This window comes from Sceloporus undulatus, chromosome 1 (genome assembly GCF_019175285.1).
Source record: "Sceloporus undulatus isolate JIND9_A2432 ecotype Alabama chromosome 1, SceUnd_v1.1, whole genome shotgun sequence".
NCBI lineage: Eukaryota > Metazoa > Chordata > Lepidosauria > Squamata > Phrynosomatidae > Sceloporus > Sceloporus undulatus.
The window spans coordinates 116126676-116152341 of record NC_056522.1 but is presented as its reverse complement, the minus strand read 5'-3'; the positions used below and the strand labels follow the sequence as shown (position 1 = coordinate 116152341).

The 25666-nt window shown below is 38.1% G+C and overlaps 1 protein-coding gene across 1 annotated transcript in view; it reads right to left on the bottom strand.

Moving 5' to 3' along the window:
- Window positions 1-25666, bottom strand: part of ASCC3 (activating signal cointegrator 1 complex subunit 3) — a 349893-nt gene that overhangs the window by 141560 nt on the left and 182667 nt on the right. The window contains exons 15-21 of the mRNA XM_042478523.1: window positions 19910-20101; window positions 19337-19561; window positions 8388-8507; window positions 5296-5460; window positions 3990-4076; window positions 1963-2139; window positions 463-688 (exon numbers count right to left, since the gene is read on the bottom strand). Coding sequence (XP_042334457.1) covers window positions 463-688; window positions 1963-2139; window positions 3990-4076; window positions 5296-5460; window positions 8388-8507; window positions 19337-19561; window positions 19910-20101 — 1192 coding nt within the window. The remainder of the gene's footprint in view (window positions 1-462; window positions 689-1962; window positions 2140-3989; window positions 4077-5295; window positions 5461-8387; window positions 8508-19336; window positions 19562-19909; window positions 20102-25666) is intronic.

Here is a 25666-nt window from a genome sequence, read left to right as displayed (position 1 = left end):
CTGAATGAATACAGATTTATTAATAAAAGTAACAACCAAAATTGCAGGTTTACAATTTATTGCATTTTCATCTATGAAAAATATTGTACCTCAGTGTACATACTTTGCAAATGGTCCCATACTTCCAAGGTACATCTGGGGAAGACTCTTGTCTTAAACCCTGGAGATCTAGTACCAATCAATACAGATAATACTGAACAAAATGCACCACTGAGGGTTGTATGCTGTAGCAGGAAGATTTCTATATCCATGTTATAACAAAGTACTGTGTTATGTGTCAGTTAATATAACTGTGGATAATGAATTTTTGTGACAGAAATGTATTTACAGTTTTGTAAAGTGAACTTCCCTAAAGCTCTGTGATAGGGCAAAATTGAAATACAACAAAAATAAGAAAAAATAAAGCCAACAAAACTCCGCTCAAAATATCTCAGATGTAACCATCTTCCTTATATATCTTACCTATTTCATCTTTCCCCATGTCCTTCAGTTTATCCACTGTGAGATTCTTTTGTTCCAGTTTGACAAGAACATGTGGTGGCAGGACAGAAAATTGTCTCAAAGGGCTGACCCAGCCCCACAGTCGCTTGTCAATAACTTTGCTGAGGTTCAGTAACCGGTATGTCATTGCAGGCCAGCGTTTACGAAGGGCTACTTCAAAAAGGGCTCGAACAATACGTGCTGCATTCTGCAGAACAAAAGTAGGTGATAAACTGTATCATGTCCATTCCTTATCTACTATAGGACAAGCTTGTTTGATACAGAAATGTTATAATAAGGGTTAGCACTCAATCTTGGAAGACTTACTTTTTCAGATGACAACTCTTAGAATCACAGTGGCCATAAAGGTTACGAGAATCTGAGAGCTCCAGTCCAAAAAAGCCACTTTTCTATGCTCTGGTGGAGAGATTCAGCTGGTATCTTTGAGAAACACTAAGACAGTAACAGCTGAAATCAACTTTGCCTTTTAATTCAAAGGAGTGGGAAAGTTTTTTTGTATGAGTTTACTGCTACTTTATCATGCTGTCTATGCTATTGTTCATTTTGTCTGATTTTATTTGTTTAAAGTAGTAATACATCTCCTTGGATGCTAAATTAATTTGCTATGCCCTGTAGATTGATCCCACTGAATCAATGGTTTTATGTGAATGTTGATTTACCAGTTAATAACTGACCCAATGGGTCCACAGTAGCTGGGACAAGAATCTGAACTACAGCTAGAATGTTCTGAATTGAAATGTGACTCCAAATTATGTGAAATGAAAAGAAACAGATTAATCTTTAGAAGACAGATGAGGAGGAGGAAAATGTAGTAGTAGTAGTAGTAGTGCAATAGTTGCGACAATAGGCCTGATCACAAAGATGTCCAAGTTCTCTCTTTAAGTGAGAAGCCACAGAAGGACATTCTAGGTATTTCTTAGGACTGCACAGTATGTGTGACAATGTTCATACCCAGCAGGTCTCCAAAGCCAAGAGATGTCATATAGTTTTTTGTAATTTCAAAGTAGTTGGGTTGTTGATCATAGAAAGTCAATATTAAACTGATCTCTCATGTGCAAGACAGTGGATAACTATAATTTTATTATAGTTAACACACCCACACATATCCAGGGGCTCATTCACACTACACAATTATATGGTATTATACACCCATTTTTAACTACCATGCTAACATGCCATGGAATCCAGGAATTAACAGTGAAGAGGGGGAATCTGGAATTTTCAGCCAAAGAACTCTTGCACTTCACCAAACCACAAGCCCTAGGATTCCACAGGATGGGACGATGGCAGTTAAAAGAGAATAATAGCACTATAACTGTGTAGTGTGAATGTGCCCCAGGTTTCCAAATCAAAATTATATGACAATCATACATGGATAAAAAGGTGCAAAATTCCTGGTTTTCTAGGTGTCAAATTTAAGTCACTGACAGCGAAATTAACAGATCAATATGTAATTTTTACCTGTGCAACATAAGCGGAATCCGAAATGAGAGAAAAACTGTCCATCTCTCCTCGGCTAACATAGGTTTGTAGAAGAATATTTATTTTCCCATAACTGTTCTCCACACCACCCGGAGTGGGAAGTTCACAGAAATCACTCAGCAAGGTTTCCAGCTCTTCTATTTCTTCTTCTCTCACCTGAAATATAAATTAGTAGACTTTGAAAAGGCTGGTGTAACTTGTCAGATCTTCCACATGAAAATTAAATGTCAATTACCTCCCAATAATTGTGTTTTTAAACATTCTACAGTTCCTGAAAAACAAGTCTCCCAGCACTGTACTTAATAGGACCTAATTGAAAATATCTTAATAATGACACAATTGCATTTCATTATGCATCACCTTTTATTAAGGTTGCCATTGACACATAAAAACGTAATATGCCTCAAAAATTAAATCTTCTGACCACACAATCCTCCACCTGATGAAAATTTCCCTTTTTATTTGACCTCCGTCCTTCTGGATTATGTCAAACTTGAATTAACATTAAATGCGTTCATTAAAATCATATAGTTTGCATGTAGCATATTATGTTCTTAGCTCAAAACTCTGAAGTACTATGATTCATGGTATTAAGGTTTTCACTGTTAATAAGATTAAGTCTTAATACAAGTAAAGAAATATTCATATCTGCAGTTTGAATAATGCATAGTATTTCAAATTCTCACCCTTACTGGCAAAACAGAGCATAAATCTACATATTCTTTGATTTGCTGAAAGCCTATTAGTTTAAAACTTATTTAAAGAGGGTAAATGTTTGGCACCTGCAGGGAACCACCTAGAAGCAGCTTCCATTAAGGCCTGACCAGCTCATTCAGCACAAAGAAGAGCTGAAAAGTCAGAACTATCACTTGAACTATTTGCAGGATTCTTCAATCACTAACCAATTATCTTACTTCAAGACACCCAACTCTGGTTAACAAATGAACAGTTTGTTCGCATTAAAGTTCATTCTATACTTCCACATTGCTCAGGCAGGAAGAGAGCCACCACTGTTTGATATCTTTACTGTGGGACAGCATCAAAATCCTCTCAGAAATGTCACTTTTGCCTCTTGGGAAGGGAGAATGTTCCTGTCTACTAGCTATACTGATTCAGATTGGGGGCAGGCGACTGTTGCAGAAATTACTTTTTCTGCAACAGAAAATTATAATCCTTGACCGATGAAGAAAAAGTAGAACTAGCTGAAGCCACAGAAGTGAGAAACAGGTATCATATTTAGCAAAATACTATTGCTTTCCATTTCAACAAATAGGGTAGGTTTTGGCTATTGGTTTAACAATTGAGTTTGAGGGCCAACTTGACATTTGACAAATCAAATGGTCATGTAGAGAATGGGTTGGCTAATGAAATAAAAATGCCAGTTTAACTGCCCAAGCTACTCAATATAACTAATCCTAAATGTGCGCACACACATATTCACATTTTTGAACTGCTTGCAAAACAGAACATTTGCTTACAATTCCTGGTTTATGTCCATCATTAAGACCATTCAGTTCAAAGAAAGTTCAATTAATCAAAAACATAGTTACCATACAGCTAGAAAATATATTCTGGTTAGAAAAAACATTTTGGATTAAAAGAAATAAAGTAAGTACTATAGTCTAATGACACAACAGCCATTATATCTGTGTATCAGCAATTCAGTCCAACAAAGTTCACAAAACATCTACTTTGGCAGACACTCCAAAGTCAGGGGCAGTCCGAGGAATACAAAAGTCAGGGGCAGCCCCAGGTATACATGTGTATAGCTGGTTCTGATGTACTAGCTCATGTAGAAGTTGCCTTATCCAAAGACAGGATCTAAGTGCTTAATATATTGATTTAATTATGAAACTGCAGGCTCTATTATACTTCACTGAAAGTACAGCAGAATAGTTTAAACAATATATTAGGTTGTGCTTTACAACATCTGTTCAAAAATGTCTCACAAATAGAATTTTTGAAGAAAATATCATGGTTTTTAAAGAAACTGTAATGCTTCTTACCTTGATCTGATCAAATTCCTCTGCTTTGGACACTATAGCAAGAATGTCACCTTCTGTCTTATGAGCATCAAAAAGTTCATTGAAAGTCTGCAGAAAAGAGAGACTTGGTTTGCTGTTTAGAACATTTACCATCATCTAACTAAGGAAAAGTCTGGGTATTTGTAGTCCCATCAATAGTTGCCAGGACACTTTCTGTTTCCTTTGAAAAGTGATGCACAATCTTTGCATATTCTCCTTTAAGGTATCAGCTTGAGATTTGTTACTTGAGTCCAATATGCAAAGGATACTTCCTGACACACTAATAGCTAATAAGATAGCATTTAAAAATTGGAAATTTAATTAGAATGCAAAAATATTTAATTATGAAGACATCACTGACTGGATTTTAAATAATCTATACATTGGGGTTTGGGGATTTTCTTGGCAAGATTTGTTCAGAAGTGGTTTGCCATGCCTTCCCTGAGGCTGAGACAGTGTAATTCCAGTGAGTTTCTTGGCTGAGCAGGGAATTGAATTCTGATCTCCAGTGTCATAGTCCATCACACAAACCACTATGCCACACTGGCTACTCAGGGAAACAAATATCAATGTATTACAGTGGGCTCTTGGTATCCACTGCTGTTTGGTTCCTGGACCCACTATGGATACCAAAATCCATGGATGCTCAATTCCTATTGAATACATTGGCAGAGTAAAATGGTATCCCTTATATAAAATGGCAAAATCAAGGCTTGCTTCTCAGAATTTATATTTTTAGAAAATATTTTCAAGTCGTGGATGTTTGAATCCATGGACAACAAGTCTATGGAAAAAGAGGGCTGCCTGTATTACTTCTGCACATGTATGTGCATAAATATCTATTATTTGCTTTAAGAGTATACATTTTTCTAATATTCAGTATAACAAGATGACAACGTTTCTCAGGTCAGAATCCAATGGTGAACTTTTTTGGATCCCAGTATTTCCACTAGAATCAGTGATCCATCTTACACTTGCTGCAGCACCTCAAATGTTATAAAAAATCTGCCCTAGAAGGCCAGGAAATTCATTAGATGAGGTTTTTGTTATCATGGAGGGCTGCACATGACATAAAGGGAAGAAAAGCCCTCATTCCACTGGCACTGATTTAAGAACTATTATACAGCGCTAGAATTACTTTTTTACCACTTGGATGTAAAAATATTTAATCTGGTGAAGGATTGCATTTATTATTTTACTAGTTATCTTATTAATGAAAATGCATTAAATGTAACATCCTGGTTTTATTTCAAAATATAACAAATGATGGATAAAAGTAGTATGTTACCTCAATTGTATTATATTTAATGTAGTAGTGGCTGGCAATTCTCCCAAGATCTGTTGAAGAAAAAAATCCTGTTCTCTCTTCAAAGCGAATCATCCGGGCTTTATCTAGCTTTCGGCCAACTTCAATCACTAGCTGTTCTCTGTGTTTCTCTAAACTTGGATCCATCTAAAATATAGGGAGGCATTGCACAAAAATTATTCCACATGTTGAAATTTGTCTGTCAACCTATTTTCCTATATTAATCATTTCCCCATCCTCCTATTTTCCTCTCCTTCAGGCATACACATCTTTATTCAATTCACAAGACACAGTTCATCCAGATAAAATACTGATATAGAATGTGTTTTATATAAAATATTTTATAAGTTAGTGCCACCTTCCTTATGTTCCAAGGTAAATGGGGCACAGAGCAAAATGTAAATTAGTTAAACAGGGACAACAGACTCTCACACTGGAGACTCTGGGAAACATGTCTGCAGCATCAATTTAAATGTTTAGTGTGAGAAATGAAAAGAGATTTAGGTGTTTCTAACATTGTAACAAAACAATGTGCATTTTGGATACCTTATGAAGAGATTGAAGTATTTGCTTTTCTGATCTTATACTGAATAACTAGCCATATATGTACCTTTAAGGAATACTTGCTTATGTTCTTAAACACATGGAGAAGAAGTACAATTATCATCTTTCCTTAAGGAAGCCTCCAAATCTGTATTTCCCTCTATGGCACAAACTATAACTGTGAAAATGAGTTGCCATATAATTCTTCCTGGAATCAGAAAAAGGCAAAGCTGCACATCTCTACAGGCACCCCCACTCCTAAAGAAAAAGGCTGCTGTACAAAGTGGGTGGACAATAGCATCTGACTCCATAAATAAGCTTTGCATCTATCTGTAGTACATTATGAGTGCAAGAAGATCTGACATGGCTCTGGGGTCCTTGCAATTATATCTTGTTCAAACTGTTAGACCTGACAAACTTCTTCTCAAGCACTACCCAGAACTCTGATACTGTAATTCTCTTCCAGAAAGAAGTACTGTAATTCCTCCAAATAAAGAGGAAAAACAGATCAAGAAAACAAAAAAGGACCAGAAAACCAAAAAACATCCAACTGAGGTACCATTTGCAATAAATAAATATAGTATAAATATAATTACTATATATAATATAGTAATTCATGCCACTGCTTGTGATGAAAAATTAGAAAACACCACTCCTTAGAAGTTATATAATGCTATTGTGTTTCAAAGCACTTCTAGTTCTTTCTGCAATCAAGCTGCAAATGGCCCTCATAAGATTATGGAAAGAATCCACAGCAGAGGTGAAATTCAATCTGGAGGATGGTTGAGTCCTAATTTATTCCAATTTATTTTCATTATATAATTCTCTCTCTCTGTGTTTTTGTGCACATTCAATTCAATCTGTGACACATCAGTAGGAGTACACTAGGAGTACACTGCCCTAACTATGTCCCTACTATGATGATACAGTTACTGACCAAATCCTGCAATGAACCATCTTCTCACCAATGCTGGGGGCCAAGGCAGGATACAGTTAGATAAGGGCACTTGTCCCTTACTTATCTGATATTTCATGATTTTTGATCCCATTTCATGAAATGTCCTATATTCTACAATACAGTGGTGCCTCGGGTTACGAAATTAATTCGTTCCGCGGCCGCTTTCGTAACCCGAAAAGCCTTCGTAAGCCGAATTGCCATAGGCGCTAATGGGGAAAAGCCGCGATTCCGTGCGAAAAAGCCGAAAAAAGCACCAAAAGTTTTTTCGTAACCCGAAAAAACATTCGTAACCCGGAACAATGATTCCCTATGGGATTTTTTCGTATCCCGAAAATTTCGTAACCTGGGTATTTCGTATCCCGAGGTACCACTGTATGTCAATAAATCTGTCAGTCTTTAGGTGCTACTTTGTTATTTTTGCTGCAACACAATAATATCTATTACTAAAATAATAGATATTATATTATTATAGTATAGTATAATAATATTATATTGTAATATTCATATACTGTATAATATAGTATAGATATCATTATATTATATTATTAATATCTATTTTGTAAAGTCAATGTCCACATTTACTAATAAATTCATAAAGAGGCTAACATCCTCCCCTTTCAGTACACAAATCTTTTCTACTGTAGAGAAACAAAATATTTTACTGTATCACTCATATGTAGTTTGCAAAGTTTACATCTAGCACTGAAATGTCAATGTAGACTGAAGGAGAAAAACAGATTTGATTTGCACGCACATTAATGTCATTTAATTATGTGAAGATAGCTAATTTAACTGTGTTCCACATGCTTTGCCAGTTCACTGACAATTTCATTTATCAGGATGCTTTCCCCCCACACTTTGTGTTATGGAATACTCTCCCACATTTTGTGCTATAGAATCTGATTTCTAGGAGGATAAATCAAAAAGTGACATGTTGGTCATAAAAAAAGAAATATAGAATGTAATTTAGCAGAATTTTCATTATTATAGAGCTGATAAATAAATAACAATTTAAGACGTTACTTGAATATACAAATATATAGTTTATTGATTATTGGACTACATTGAACCATCTATTATCCCCTCTGTTGTAAGCTGCCGGATTCCCAGTGATTGGGCAGCATATAAATAAATCCTATTATTATTATTATTATTATTATTATTATTATTATTATTATTATTATTAGGAAAAAGAAAAGGAACATAGAATATTGAATAATCCAGGGACATAAAATGCAAGATTATTGTCTTCAGTTTGGTAATTATATGTTCTACCTAAATTAACAACTGCAGAGGTGAATAATAACACTATTTCTGTTTTTGTTCCTGCCTTGTTTTGTTTGTGTGTTATGTATGTCTGTTTAAATGTAATGTTATGTAGATGTGCGCAACCTGTACTTTATGTGGATTTTAATATAATAAAGATTAATTTTTTAAAAAGAATATTTTCCATATTTTAAAGCACTTTAGACTTGCTGATGTCAGGAAAAGCAGCAATGGCAAATATTTAATCTCCCATCAGGAAAGGATTACAGAAGCAGAAAGCAGGTTAGTTTTTTCATGCATTTTCTACCTGATAAGCCTTGTGACTGATACCATATACTAATGGGTTTGCTCTCATCCGTACATAAAGGTAGGTATAACTTATCCACTTTACTGCTTCTTCGACATTTGTCACTGTTCCGAGAGCAATCTGCAAGCAGGAAGAAATAAAATTAAATGTACATGTTAAAGAGTTAGAATGGAATAAAGCTCACCATATACCAAGTTTTATATGAACAAGATTCTAATCCTCAAGAGTGATATGCAGAAACTGACAAATTAAGTGTTTGCAATTAATTTTTAAAAGGCAAAAAAAGGCTGAAGAATGCTCATCCAACAATTCCATCATTTTTCAGTCAAATAAAATATGTGATCTGGGACTGGGATGGTGGGCTGAGGAAATGGTTTTCTTTTTTAAAATCTCACTTGTTGCTCTGTTGGCAAGTCTTCCCTCAAGATGCATCTTCTGTAATGTGAGTGTTGTATTTTTTGAAAAGCTCAAATCAGAGTATTTATTTTACCTTTGGGAAACCAGAACATTTCACAATTGCTGAGTTTGCAGTGTTACTTACATTTGCACGCTTTAGCTGGATATCCACAAAATATTGTTTTTTGAATACTAGGAGGGATCCCAAAATCCTATGTTGAGTAGTTTTTGCTTATTTATTTCTAAAATTTGGAAATGGTCTTCTCCTTCTATTCTAGAAATGTGTATCTAGCTACAAGGGCTTGTTTTGTTTTTAATGGGTAAGAAACAAAGTTCCCATAATAAAAATTTTTGCCCATTGCTCCATGCGATTACATGTGGATGGGATGTGGTATAACAAATTATAAAAATACAATTGCATCTAAAAGTTGACTTGTTGCAGTCTCATACAAATGCAATAGGGAATGGCTTAACATTAACATTTAACATTAGTCATGTTAAACATCCAACCATATTCTGTCTATCTCAAGTTTTCGTCAAATGCGGATGAGACAAATGCTACCCTGAACTAGTGCTTGTACATGATAATGGACTGGATAAGGGACAATAAACTGAGGGAGAAAACAGTTTCTGTTTTTAGATTATTCATCCATTCAGTTAAGTAGTTTTCAGCTGGTAGTTGCACTTCCCAGGTTCACATTCTGGAGTGTTCGTACTGTATATCCAGCTCTGTCATCAGGGCCCAAATGGCCCCAGCAGCATACAGTATCTTTTATCAGCTTGGACTGACATAGCAGTTACAACTCTATCTGGATAGTGATAAACAGGCTGCACTGGTAACCTCCTGCCAGGATGCAGTCACAGTTTCCCCTCATTTAACAGTAGAGGACACTATAAGGAGTTGCTTCTCTCCAATCTGCCTGGTACCATGTGGTTTTTGGTTTTTTTAGGGCCATGTACATTGTGACCATGCCCTCCAGAAGCAAGGGAAATTTTTGGCTTTTCTGGCTGTAGCATGAGCAGAGGGCTGACTCCTATGGTCATCCTATATCTGCTACAATCTGAAAAGCTTTTATTTCTCCTGCTTCTGGGGTGCAAGGCTACAGCGTAGTTGTACTGTGCCTAACCATACAAAATAATGTATGTCTCTGATTAAAGAGAAAAAGGATTCAATACTAACACAAGATCTCCAGTCCTCTGAATGCTTCCTAACTCTTTTCTAACTACAAAAAAAACCAGTGCAGGTGAAGGAATTGAGAAAAAAGGTGAAGGCGAAATACACAGTATGACTAGAATGAGAGAAATATAGGAAAATAGGAGAAAGGAGGGGGAAGATAACCTGAATCCTACTGTTAAAGCCAATGAATCAGTTGGATTTACCTATATGTTGACACAATGTGGAACAACTGACTCAATGAGTCTAGCTCTAGTTGGGACTTATAGGATTCCAGCTGTGGTCTTCCTTTCAGACAGCTGAGGATGAGACTCCCTGTGCTGCTGAGGATCTGAGAACTTACTACCCCAATTATAGCTGCAGGTTCTGCATGGTATAGTACAGAGAGTAAGAGACAGCCTGACTGAGACATTGATACACTAGCAGAGTTCCTGTGGTGTAACCAGAACTGACATTATTTATGTTATGGTGAAAGTCATTAAAAAATCTAATAAAAAGAAGTACTTTATAGGTGTCAATGAACCCCACAGCCATGATGCAAAAGGAATATTAGATAGAAAATCTGTATTTCTTTCTTTCTTCCCAGAAAATATCGCTATTTGTCCAGACATAAAGCATTTATCTTTCTTAAGCAAAATTTTTACAAACTCTTCAACCTGTATATGATCAGAAACACTTAAGAATATTATTGAAAATTTGGAAATTATTCTACTCCAATAGATAAAAATAAATAATGTGTGTTTCCTTTTTCTTTGAACCAAACCACATTTTGCCACTATCATGGATGTTTATAGGAAAAAAGCTATTCTGGTATTTGAATGGGGTCACATAAAGGTTAAAAACACAAGCCTGCAATAAATGAGTGCAACAGAATTAAAAGGGGGAAAGACACCTTAGCTAGGTCACAGGTATGTTACACAATTTGTTGCCTAAACTAATTTGTGCATTTGATTTCTTCTATGGTCTACTGAAGTGCTTACTTGTTCTATGCTGACATAGAACTGATGGCATCTCAGCATGTTAGACAATAATATTAACCCTGTTGGAAATATTAAATTTTACAGTGTTCAAATTAACAATTATCAGGATAACAACATGCTTTTTCTCCTTGTGCTACTGCTACAGAAGCAAAAATGAGCTACCCCAAAAGTCTGCCACAGTCAGCCAATATAATGCTTTAAACATATGTTACATTCTTTACTGTTCTGATTGCTCTGTTATCTAGCTCTGGTTAAAAACGAGAAAGCTAAAAATGCAAATATTCACAACAGCCTTCTAATTTCTTCATTTTTGGTGTTGCTCTCGTTGATGTCAACAGGACTACTACAAAACAAACAGTTTAAAGACTGCAGCCAAGAAGATGGTAAACCTTTTAATATTATCATTGAAGTCCATACTGATTGAGCTAAAAGACAGAAATTACTTTTGAAGATTTGCTGCCCCCTCGTGTCCACTTCAATGTCCTGTGGCTTATTTCTACTTCAATTACAGGGTGGACAGGAATAGGAGTTAGAAAAACAATCTCTATTTAGTTTATTTTTTAAAAAACAAACACTGTATATACTGTATATATGCAGTAATCCAACATTTTTCCAGATCATGAAGCTAAATAATTACACAAACACTGTTTCCAAACCGTGAATCTCTGCTCATTTCAGAAAGTGGAAGCACCAGGATTCTGGAGACAAGAGTGCTATTAAAACCTTGAGTATGATTGAGCTTTGATTAAAGAAACTCTGGCCTGTTACAGACTGCCAAAATAAAGCTGCTTCGGGTCTCTCTGGAAGTATGCTATTTAAATGATGCATGGGTCCTACGAGTCCGGAGGTCGCGCCAAAGCCATACTCCATTCCTAAGCACTGGAGTGCAGCTTTGGTGCAGCTTCTGGATTCTTAGGATGCATGCATCATTTAAACAGCATACCTCCAAAGAGACCCGAAGCAGCTTTATTTTGGCAGTCTGTAACAGGCCATTGTAATCAGTTTCTTTAAAATATATGACTGGAAGAAGGTATTATTAGTTCTGTGGGCTGCCAAGGAAGTATATATAAAAAAGGTCTGCCTAGCTTTTGAAACATTGCCTATTTATTTATTTATTGGACATATCCCACCTTTCTCCCAAAATGGGATTCATGCCTAAGATACAGTCTAGGTCACAGTTTCTCCAGGGTAAAAAAGTTGAAAAAGGCACCCCTCCGTGGATTTTGGAACGTGCCCCACATTTAGTAATCTATGTTCAGGGACCGTGCTGTCCCCAGATGTTTACAAGCTCCTCAGACCAAGATCTGTGCCTGTGAGCAAACTCAAGTACATATCCACAATCCTCCATATCTACGGATTTTTTTATCCATGGATTCAAGCATCCACAGCATGAAAATATTTTTAAAATATATAAATTCCAAAAAGCAAACCTTAATTTTGTCATTTTATATAAGGGACACCATTTTACTATGTCACTGTATTTAACGGTATTTCAGCATCCACAAATTTTGGTATCCACGGTGGGGGCCTGGAACCAAATTTCACTGGATACCAAATTTCACTGTACTGTATGATTTACACTCGTCCCCCGGGATACGAATGCGCCGCGTTACGAAATTTCCGGGTTACGAAAAAAAAAATACAAAATAATTCCGGGTTACGAAGGTTTTTCCGGCTTGCGAAAAAAGTTTTGGTGCTTTTCGGCGCCATTTTGCACGGAATCGCGGCTTTTCCCCATTAGCGCCTATGGCAATTCGGCTTGCGAAAGACTTCCGGGTTACGAAAATGGCGGCGGAACGAATTAATTTCGTAACCCGGGGGACGAGTGTATTGGAATCTCTTACTAATAAAAATAATAAATAATAAAAACTTTATTTATATACCGCCTTTCCTGTAGATCCTTTGGAATGTGTTAATATTCAGGACCTGGACAATTAGAGAAAGACTAGTATTTCTGTGTTATGTTTGGTTTCTCGGTAAACATGAAAATTTCAACCTTGCACCAAGAATCCCCTGCACTCTGTAATCACTTAAGGCTCTAAGACAAAACTAACTTGTGCTGGAAAATTATTTCAATTTCTGTCAATAAATTAATAGCTACTGAACTGAGAACAGTTTGTCCATTTTTTAACTAAAACACCAAAAACACAAAAGTATTTTCCATAAAAATGCATAATAAGATAGCCCTAGAAGAATCGGGGAGGGGGGGGGGATGTGGCAAGTAAAATTACAGTGGGGTATAGTGATTTGAGTGTAGGAGACCAGGACTGGAATCCCCATTCAGTGGACAACCTTGGAAAAGTCACACTCCCTTTGCATCGGGGAACAAATCTTGCCAAGAAAATCCCATGATAGATTCACTTTAGGCACACGGTAAGTCAGAAGTGACTTCAAGGCACATACAAAAACAAATTACAAAACCAGAACAACCAAAAACCCACCCTACTTAAGTATTTCCTGCTGCTTTATTCTCCTCACCCCCTTTATAAAGTTTGAAGTCAGAAACTTTTTTGCTCCTGGGCAGAACAGTAATTGTACACTTCTTACATTTATTTCATTCCCCCCCCCCCCAAATATCAAACAAGAGTTCTAAAACACTGTAATGTGGATTACAGTTTTGTCTATATATCTTTCCCCTACTCCCCAACTAACCATACTTACACATCAATAGATGTACATCATTAAGAATGACCTTGCCTAAGCTAAGCTTAAAGGACACCGTAATGAAAGAAAGATCTACAAAGAAAAATGTAACACACTTTTAATGAACTATATATCCTGATGCAAAAGTTTCTAGGTAGTTGAAACATTTAACACTATAATTAAACCAAAATTTGCAAGAGAAAAAAAATCCTGTGTGCACAGAAGATAAAATATTTGCTTTTAAACTAGCACAGCATGAATTCTTTCCTCAAGTGTCTCACCAGCATTTTTAGTCTTCTCAGTTCATTTGTTTTGGAAATGTTACTATATTCTGTATGGCCATCTATTTTCTACACTATAGATATGCCAACTGTTTCACATTTTATGTCCTGTCTGAGCAACCTTCTTATTCATTCGCTGTTATTTTAAAAACTATTTATTCATATCTATTTGCTGGATAGATCTTCTGTACTATTTCCTTAATAAAACATTGAGATAATCTGTCTAAGGGGCTCAGCACACTGCCACTAAGAGGCGGCCCTGCCCTGGGTTGGGGACATGGCAACTGCACGCCATGCCCCCAACCCAGCAGTTCAAAGAGGCTGCAAAAAGTGGTTTCTTTTTGCACCATGGAAATGATGCACTAGCCACCACTGCTGCGGCTTCTCTGCGGCTTTTTGGCACAGCGTGACGCCACCTGACATGTGGCTGGTCAGGCGGCATGATGCTGGCATGATGTCGGTGTGGGGGTGTGCGGTCACCACACCCCCACTCTGCTCTCATGCTGGTGTATTTTGCCAGTTTGTTGAGATCCTAAGGTTCCTAACTAAAAAATCCCTCATACACATTTCCTCAAAAACTGGATTTCTCTTTTATTAATTCATATCCTAATCCATCTTTCAAGCATCTATGTACAAATCTAGGACTTAGGGATACATTTCCTTAGGTTTCATAGTAAATTCCCGATTTCTACCATGCCACTTGCACTATTGTGCCACATCAGGCCATTCAAATCAGATTCAGGGGTCAGTTCACACTACACAACTATAGTGCCATGATTCAAGTTTAATGGGCATGCCCTACCAAATCCATGGATTTTCTGTTTAGGGAAGAGCATTTAGAATTTTCAGAGAACTCTAGTGTCTCGCCAAACTACAAACTCCAGGATTTCATAGGCGTGTTACAAACCGCCATAAGGGACGTGACGTCCTTAGGATGTCCCATTTTGAAAAAGAGGCGTCTCTTCCAGACGCCCCTTACCCTATCACGGACAGAATCCGTAACAAATGGCGGCAGCTGTTCCACACGGCAGCTGCCATTTTGACGTAACGGACGCTCTGCGTCCGCATGTTGCAGCCCGGAAGTGATGCCGCAAGTGCGTGCTTTGGCACTTGCGGCGTCTCTTCCGGGTTGCCGGAAGGAGCGCCATTTTCACACTCTTCTTTGCAGCGTGGAGGAGTCACGCGGTTTGGCTGCTGCGACTCTTCCGCGCTGCAACCGGCAGCGGCCCGAGACCGCCACTTTTGGGCGGTCTGTAACGGGCCATAGGATGCACCAAGGCCATTAAAGTGGGATTCAAAAAGGATGTTGACAAACTGGAGCATGTCCGAAGGAAAGTGACTAAAACGGTGAAGGGTCTGGAAACCATGCCCTATGAGGAATGATTTAGGGGGCTGAGGATGTTTAGCCTGGAGAAGAGGTTAAGAGGTGATATGATAGCCCTGTTTAAATATTTGAAGGGATGTCATATTGAGGAGGGAGCAAGCTTGTTTTCTGCTGCTCCAGAGAATAGGACCCGGAACAATGGATGCAAGCTATAGGAAAAGAGATTCCATCTCAACATTAGGAGGAACTTCCTCACAGTAAGGGCTGTTTGACAGTAGAACACACTCCCTCGGAGTGTAGTGGACTCTCCTTCTTTGGAGGTCTTTAAGCAGAGGCTGGATGGCCATCTTTCAGGGATGCTTTGTAATTTCCTGCATGACAGGGGGTTGGACTGGATGGCCCTTGTTATCTCTTCCAACTCTATGATTTTATGCTACACTTATGTAGTGTGAAAGGGACTTCGGAAAGGTACTCCTGTGCCTTACCTTAGTGTGGCCAACCACCCCCAATGTTCTGGATTCCCATGCACAACTTTATTGTTGAGTGCTGATATGGGCACTGCAAAACACTTAAAATGACCTGGGCCAGAAATCCACAGAACATATTTTTATAAAATGTGCATACACTAACCTGTAAATATTTTAGAAACACAGTGTGCCTGTGTTTCATGCTGGTGCACCATACACAGCTTTTAGAATACGCTGAAAGCCGTGCCAGAAGAGCCCGTCGTGCGCCCCGGAAGAACTAATGGGGCGTGTGCCTGTGATGTGTGTGCACTGCCATGCTGCTACGCACCACGGGCACAAGCCACATTAGTTTCTATGGGGCTTCACCATATGCTGATTTCCCCTTACGCTGAGGGATACAGAACAGATCCCCGCGTAAGGGGAGGGCGCATTGTAATTGTAGATGTAATTGCAAGATTGATTTATATTTCACAGATGGCAAACCCAGCCAATTAATTTTCCATTCAAATCCCATAAATAAAATACAATACTCCATTAATTTGCACCCAACCCCAAAATCATTCTAGATTTGCAAAAAATGCACAAAATGAATGGCTAATATTTTTATGACTACTTTTCTCAAGATAAAATGGCAATTGCTTATCAAAAGGGACTTCCAAAAATTTGACAGAGCCCTAATCCAAAAGCAGACAAGGATAAATCATGAATTTACTCCCATCTGATTTCCCAATTTCCATCCAGGTTGTGCTGTAAATTTTAAAAAGTTTTCCTTCAGTTAATTAACCCACTCATGAATCATCATGACTTCTAAAAATTCAATTCAACATTGAATTCAGTATTCAGAATTACTCCTCTTTTATGAAGGAGTTCCAAATACTGGGAGAGTGGTAGGAGAACTAAGAGATAAAGATAGATGAAAGAGGCCAAGGAAAATTAGGAAGAACATGCAGGTTTTTTTTTTTTGTGGGGGGGGTATTATAGGTTAGAGACAGAATGAGCAGCAAAGAAGAGAAACAGATGCCTTGGCTTACTATTCAAAAACACCAATGCCCTCAAGGAAATTTGTTCACAATTTCTCAGGGTAAGGCTGCCCTTGGCAGCTATCCAACCAACCATGTTGAGCCCTGAGACTAACATACCCCCCCCCCCCCCCCCCAGTCTGTAAATACTTGCCAGAAGAGAATCTTTTCTCTATATGGATTCACCTGTTGTGGACCTATTGTTGTCTTGTGTGAAATTAAAGTATGTCGGCTGCGATCCTGTTGGGGACTTAACTCTTTGTCTATGGGAGGTGGAACTGGACAGGTCCATAACATGTGTCCAATAAAGAGCTGATGTTACATTATTTTTAGGGGAATGAGCAGAGTGACCAATGTGCAATGGGACTGAAGTTTACTGGGACTGAGCCACATTAATCCCAGTATGTATCAAGACACTGACTAAGGAGCGCTGATGAGCACTAGGACACTCTTGCTTGTGTCCTGTTACACATCTTCAGAATTCACTAACAGGGTTTTTTTAGCACCTCTGCTACATAGCTAACCAAATGTAAAGTTACATAACATATACCAGACAACATGGGTGGTGGGAATGTACCCTAGAGTTCTCTAGTGGAAATTTTGGAATATTTGAGTGTTTTTTTTTGTTTTTTTTTTGCAAAAACTGTTTTTAACCCCAGGGGCATCCAAGCATGGTAAAAATGTCATCTACACCCCTAAGGTCCATTTTGAACATGCTGGGGCAAAAATTAAATACGTATTTGAGCCCTAGGTAAGCATCTGTGGAAACACATCTATCCAAGGGGTTAATATCCCTCTGTGTGTGTGTGTGTGTGTGTGTGTGTGTGTGTGTACACATACACACACACCTTTATATATCTATAAACATCATACACACACACACACACACACACACACACAGCCATAAGGCATCCATTGTTTGTAGTTTGCACCACTTCCTTAAGCACTGTTAAATACAAAACAGATAAGTATTTAAATTTTCTATTGTGACTCCAAAACACTTTCTGTCAGATTTTTGCAAAAGCTAGTCAAGCAAGAAGGAAAAAGATTTATACACAGATGTGAATCGAAAGAGATAAATGACCAAGTAACAATCAAAAGAAATGAAAGACTTTTGTAATTGGCCTGACTTACAATTGATTTTCTGTAATCAAGCAAATACTGATCTTTCCTGGCTTGTCATGTCAGCAGGAAAAGACATGTTCAGTGTTCCAGAGTACATAAAAAATGATGGTTTCATGGTCCTGTCAGTGCTTCACACTTTGGCTTTTCAGCATTTTTGGTTACACCAGCTGAGATGCATTGCTATTTTCACTAACATAAGTTTATTAGAAATCATTAACACACTTCAGCATTGACCCTCAGTTGTCAGAACTTGGCGCAGCTCCTGACCATTGAAGATTAATTTTATGCTTACTGTGCATTAGCTCTTTTAAAGCATAATTAAACTTTTACAAAACCAAACTGCATTTTTGGGATGACCAAAGAAAAATGCGTGTCCTCTTAACTTTTCCCTCCCAAGCTTTTGATTTTGTAGATGTAAGGTGGACAAATTTTAACTGCAACTCAAGAGAACTGCTTCAGGAAACCTGTATGATTGCACATAGTCCACTCGGATTATTTAGAGAGCAATTGTAAATTGGAAGGGAGGGTTGGAAATGGAAATACTGACTGTGTACTACTGTACAGCCTTTCCACTTCACACAGAAAAGGCTGGAAGTAAGCCAATCTACTTGGGAGAGAAATGGGCAACACCAATTCAGGATGCTATAGCAGTGACATCCAATTCCAGAGTCTCTAGGGGCATGGAGAAGCTTTGGAACCAGTGGATTCTTAGCTATTCCCAACCCACTTTATTCCTGAAACATGGGGGTGGGGTCTGGTACCCAAGGGCCACACAATATCCAAGGATTACCCATGACCCACAAGCTGCACAATTCTCAGTTCTACTCTGTAAGCGTCTCCAAGCCACTGTTACACTAAGAACCTTTATAATTGGATATACAGATTAAGTATCCCTTATCTGGAATTCTGCAATTGAAAATACTACAAAATCTAAATCTTTTTGAGCTACGTACTTGTATTGTGTTTGCAAGGCTGCAAAGCCTTGGATTTTCACCATTTCGCAGATATGGAAATACAGGTATTTTAAAATCTGAAAAAAATTACAAATATGGAACACATCTGGTTCCAAACATTTTGAAAAAGGGTTTCTTAACCCGTAATGAGCAGATTTTAAAACTATCTTGTAACAGCTAAACCAGATTGTGTTTTTTTCTTAAATGACAGAAAAATAACACATTTATTTCAAAAACAATCACCTAGTACAAGGGGCCCTTGGTATCTGCTAGGGTTTGTTTCCAAGTCCCCCATGGATATGAAAATCTGTGGATGCTCAAGTCCTATTATATACAATGGCACAGTAAAATGGTGTCCCTTATATCAAATGGCAAAATCAAGGTCTGCTTTTTGGATTTAAAAAGTACTATTTTCAAGCCTTGGATGGTTGAATCCATGATAAAAAAAAATCCATGAATACAGAGTGCCAACTGTATTCTTGACTTAGAAAGTACACATATATGTTAATAAAATAGAGAACAGTGTCGATCTTGGTTTTCAAAAGCTTGAATGCATTAGCAATGCGGAATCACTTAAGAAATCATACCTCAGCATTCAGGTTGTCTGCCAAGCTTTCAAGGAACTGGCTCTCAATTGGGTTCTGCTGCGTAAGCAGAGTCAGGTAATGGCTGAGTTTGTCATGTGTTGTAATAATGACACCTTCTCCAAATTTGTCAAACTGAGGCCGTCCAGCTCGGCCAAATATCTGCATGACATCTAAAATTCCAAGGTCAACAAAGGATCCTCTTTTTGCAGCATAGATCTGTGTTCCCTGGGTGAAGAAAAGTTAATAAAAATTAACATAAACACACATGACTATAATCCAGATGAGCTGGAGACCAAAATTAGGCAAATACGGCAGGATTTCAAAAGTGTACTTAAGCTAATCCTTTCATAATCTGTGATATATTTAAATCTTTACTATACAACTAGATTCCCAAAGGAGAGTGTCAGTTGAGCAAGCAATCCCTCCCCACAACACTGCTAGATAATTAGCTGCACATCTTTCTCCATACTTTTGCAAACAGAAAAAAACAAACCAAAACACACCTTTTGCTATATGACGCTATGGTGTTGTTGTTTTTTAAATAGTTGATACAGATACAGGACATGCTCTTACCTTAATAATGACAGCATGAGCTGGAAGATTGACACCCCAGGCTAAAGTTGCTGTACACACCAATACTTTTATGTACCCCCGAGAAAACAAATTTTCCACCAAACTCCTATCTTGCCTCAGCATTCCGGCATGATGAATACTGAATCCATCTGGAAACATTTCTCGTAATTGCTTGTTTCTGGATCTTTGTACCTTTTCATAGATAAAGAAAAAAAAAGTAAATCCATATAATATTCACAGTAAAATGGAATAATCTTGGAAACTGGTTGAGGGAAAAGACATATAGCAAGCATGATCTTTCTTTTATTGATCAATTTCTTTATACGTATAATGCCATCTATAAATCTGGAAGTAATAAGGAGTTACTTAAGAGGTAAAAGCTCCTCAAGAATCTTTTCACAAGTTGCATACAAAGCAGTCATCATTAAGCCCTTCAAGACCAGGGATCTACCTTTTGTCTACATTTTTTTGGACACCTTTCATATAGGTTTCCATATAAAAGAAATCCTTTAGAAGCTATAATTGGTGCAAAATGTGGTGGTGAGAATTGCTGTAGGAGCTAGGACTCTTATCACCTTACACTATTCCCACATGTTATGTCCTGGTATGAGCTTTTAAAAACTCTATCTGAAAGACCACTTGCACTCATATATGTCTCTTCAAATCTTAAGATCAGTATATGAGGTTCTGTCAATCTAGCACATAGTAGACAACTGTGGACCTCCAAATATTTCCTGACTGCAACACCCTCACCTCTGACCTGGATTCAAGGAAGTTGTGGGCCAAAAACATTTGGCAATTAGAGCTGTCCACCCCTCCAACTTTTTGTGAGGAAACATTTTGTTACAGAAAGATCGTGACTGAGTTTTTAACAATTATTGAGCATAATGTTTAATGGACCATTTTAACTTGTTATTTAGATGTTTTACCGTTTTGAAAATTATGTTTATAATTTATCTTGCAATCTTTAACCATTGAGCATGGTGTAGTAGTTTGAGTGTTGGACTATGATCCTGGAGACCAGCATTTGAATCTTTGCTCAACCATGGAAACCCACTGGGTGACCTTGGCCAAGTCACGTTCTCTTAGTCCTAGAGGAAGGCAAAAGTAAACCTGCCTTAGAACAAATCTTGCCAAGAAAACCCCATATTAGTGTCATCGTAAGACTGAAATGACTTGATGGCATAGAACAACTTTACCCTGTGTGTGTGTTCATGTGTATGTGTACACAAGCCGCAACAGAAATGCAAGTAATAATAATACACAAAATATATTAGCAGAAGAATACTGTATTAAAAAATACATACTGATTTGGAGGTCTGAGAAAACCAAAGAACAGAAGACATGTTAAGTTCTTTCTTCCTAGAATTCTGCACACAGCAAAAGCATCTGCAAATTAAGGGCCTTACAAAGCCCTGGGCTTTGGTGAGACACTATAGGAAATGAGTTCATATTTGGGGTTCAGACCTTGAGAATACTGTATATACTGCTGTGACACTATCACTACACAGATAAACGCTTGTGGGAAAAGATCTCATTTCCTCTTAGAACACCAAAAATGAAATACTGAAAACAGAGAGGTGACTTCTTCTAAAGTTCCTCATAAATCTTCTAAGTAAACAAAGGCTATTTTTTTCAGTGAGGCATGATATGGAAGAGAAGAGTAGACACTCAGGTAATAGAAGAAAAATGTACCTGCGTTCCAAAAGACTCCATCCTATGCAACACAGTTCATCTCCTTAGGAAGGCTTGATCATCAAAGTTAAGGAGATTTATTATTTACTAAGATAAAAATCTCCCATCTTTTCCAAGTTTATAGGCAACAGAGAACACCCATACTCCTTGGACAACATTTCATATCTCCCAATTTCAAAGGCATACCAGAAAATGACCTTTGCGGAAATTCTTAAAACAGGCAGATTGTGTGTAAAACGTACAATCTCATCTCAATTCCATACCTACTCTTACAGCAGATTGTGAAGTATGAATGTAGTACAAGCAAACATGACAAACTGTTATTATTTCAAAGATACTGCACTCTAGAGATTTTTTCAGAAAACCCAGAAAGACTGCTAAAACCCAACATTGTCTGAATAATAAAAAAAAACCTATCCCAAATATGCACTTTAATAGTATAATAAAATTGAGAAAACACATACTGAAAGCATTGAATAGCTGTTAATGGAGTCTCAACCTACTTATTTCAGAGGCTTTTCTAGGAAAAGTGACCCTGAAACAGTGAGTACAATGTTGTCGAAGCATATCCAGCTTTCCACTACCTTCATTTAATGGTTTCAATAGTTCAGTAATCTTTCTGATCTGTCAATATTGTGTATACTCTTTAGAGCTAAATTACAATTATAGACATTTTTATTATATTTGTTCAACCTTGTGCAAACATGAGATTTATAAATAATTACTATAATGAATATCCTATACAAAGCATTGTCAACTAGAGGTTCTGATATAGACACTTGTCTTTTGAGAAATGTCAAACCTACCTCTTCCATCTATACAGTACAAGTACCCAACATGTATCTCGGCTAACGGCAGACATTTCAGGCAGTAGTAAAAAGAAACAAAAGGATATGGCAGATCTATTATTAGAAAATAGAAATGGCACAAGCTCTCTTATGAACATGCAACTCCAACACTAATTTCTCCTCCTGCATCAACTTATTTTTTGTTAACAGTTGTCAAGTCAACTTTGACTTATGGCAGTCCTGTGAATGAGTGACCTGCAAGTTACTCTACTATCAACAAGCTCTGTGGAAGACAAGGAGGACCTTGGAGGCTTAGCTCCAGAGGCCACTCCCTTGCCTCTAATTACATCCTGCTGGAATTAGGAAGAACACGAAGGCTGCCTCTATATAAACTGCTCTTTCGGCCATTACCAGACTGAAGAAGGTAGGGAGGTTTCTAAGGCTGATGCTTCAAAAATGGCCCCACATTTTATGCCACTAGTTTGATTGGGATTATTGCTCTGGTTATTTTATGTTCTACATTTTATATTGGATTTTATATTCTGAAAATGTTTTTCCCCAGACAGGACTATAAGCAAAAGGGTCTCCAACTACTATCTGGAGATTCATCAGGTAATAAGGAAAAGAAACAAAATAAAATCACTAACGTTTTCTGCTCCCGAGGAGGGGAGGCAGTTATTGAGGATATACCCTTATCACCCCCGGAACCTACTCTAGATTGGTCAATTGATCATAGATACTCAACACATGAGATGGGCTCAGAAGAGGGTGCTTTTAATTTGGCATTTGAGTTAGCAATTGTAGAAAATGTTTCTCTCATTACTAGGATGGACCAAGAGGAGAGAGGAAAGATACTGGATGGTTTTATGACAAAGCAAATAGATGAGCTAGCACAATGTCATACCCAACCAGAGAAAGAACCCTCCTTAACTTCAACTGAACAGAGAGAGGAGAAAAATTGTAACTCATTATTTCAGTGAGTTACAGATATCTTGGAAGAAATGAAGCTGATAAAATCCTTTCTTTCTGAATCCTATAAGTTGCTAACTATGGTGCAGTCCAGACTGGTGCTTTGTGCTGGCCTGGCCACATACTAGGATTGCGCAGGGGCAGAGTGACCGCATGCCCCACAACCCTAATTTGTGGCAGCAGTGCCATCATGGCACCCTCCCATCCACATGGGGGCCGCCATGACATCACACACATGCTGTGTCCAAATGGCGCAGTGTATGCATGACATCTTCATGCTGCCCCAGGCTGCTTACGGCAGCCTGGCTGTGGCTTGTGAAGGAGCTCCGAAACGCATCATTCTTGCAGCAACCAAACGGCTGCAGGAATGATGCCAGGGAGAAAGGGGCCAGGTGGCCCTTTTCTCCCATGGTTCTGGATCCCGGGATGTCCAGGGGCATGAAATCCCAAGGACACCCCTTTTCTGCACCATGTGGTCTGGAAAAACTCTACATTGGGGCCGCAGGGCTGTCGGTTAGGCTGCACTGCCCCCAACCCGAAGTGTTAACTGACTTAAAATAAGATACGTAGAAATACTAATATACAAGCCGATACTGACACTGTAACCCCTGCAGAGGGTCTCCTTGGCCAGGAAAGATCAGTAAATAAGAATATAAAGAGCATGCCTAAAAAGAAAAGAACTCATTGAAAGAAAAATAAAACTGAGCTATTAAACTGTAAAAAGAGCAAAAATATTAAGCACCCAAACAAAGTTAAAAAAACAGCCTGTAAGTTTATTTATAGCCATCTATTCAAACTGATCAGACATCCCAACTCCCAGTACAACCAAAATTCAATGACAACTGGGAACTAAGATTATTGGCCCACACTCTGGTGTTTTGTTGGCTACCCTAAACAAAAGGGAATGCTCAAGATAGAATACCTGTTCTATAATTATACTCACACACGAGTGGTAGTGACTTTTGAGAACTGCACTACAGCTAAAAAGGTATATGAGAAGAGACAGGAAATACAGACCTTGGGTATAACTAGATACTACAAAAATATGGCTCCTGCTTTATCCTTGAGAAGCCTTCACCAACGTGGGATTAATAGATGCAATCCACCCCCTAAAAATGAATTGGCATGTAAGAATGATGTTATTAATTTGGAAGAACCATCTGAATCTATGTTACCATTAACCCAGACAGAGGAGTGGCAGGGATTGTTAAAAAGAATTCATGGTCAATACTGACAGAAGGGAAACATATCAGTCTCCTCCAGATTCCAATGCTCAGTGTCAAAACACTAAGGAAATTCATCAAGATGTAACAGACCGAAGGCCACGGGATGACCTTATCAACCCAGTTAGAAATGTTCGCCAATTAGTGGTTCAAGCGGAAATTCACCCACTAAAGGAAGCCATGTCTAAAGACCTATGTTCTCTGAGCATGGTTCAGCCTGGAATACAAACAATGGGTGTCATCTTGTTATGGATGACATTATAACTGGACTGGGAAGTGACTGTTCAATTGGGGCAGATACTAGATGTCGTGGCAACAACCCTATATGACCAAACAAGGAATTAGGAATAAATTATCCCTTTCATTTTTGCAAGCAGCTGGAGAAATTTGACAAGTTAACACTGCCCAAAAGTTTACAGCAGCCCCCAATACCTAATCTAGCCACCAGCTTAAATTCCCACTTTGAGTTGCTCTCATGGAATGTGGCTGGTCTCGCAAATAAGATGCACGATAAAAACATAATTAACTTTCTAATGATATATACAGCCATAAATTTGCAGGAGACCTGGATCTGCTCTAATCAACTTGATGTTAGCCTTGTAGGCTATAAACATTGGCTGAAACTAGCTTGTAAATTGACTAAATTTGGTCAGCCACGTGGAGGACTAATAAAAATAATAAATAAATAAAATTTTTATTTTTATACCGCCCTTCCATAGATCAGGGCGGTTGACAGCATAATATCAAACAACATATACATCAGGGTTAAAAACAATTACACACAAACAAAATAAAAACCCCGTTAGCCAGTCCTCTTTGCCACAGAAGAGGAAGGGAGGCCCACTGGACTTTGATCGGGGAATGCAAGTTGAAATAGAAAGGTTTTTAGGTCCTTTCTAAATTGGGCCAGGGAGGTGGCCGAGCGGAGCTCTGTGGGCAGCGTGTTCCAAAGGGCCGGGGCGGCGATGGAAAATGTCTTCCTCGCGGTGGAGGTCAACCTAGCCCCTGGCATCCTAAGTAGTTGCTGCCCAGATATTCTGAGGGTGCGGGACGGAATGTACGGGGAGAGGCGGTCCTTCAGG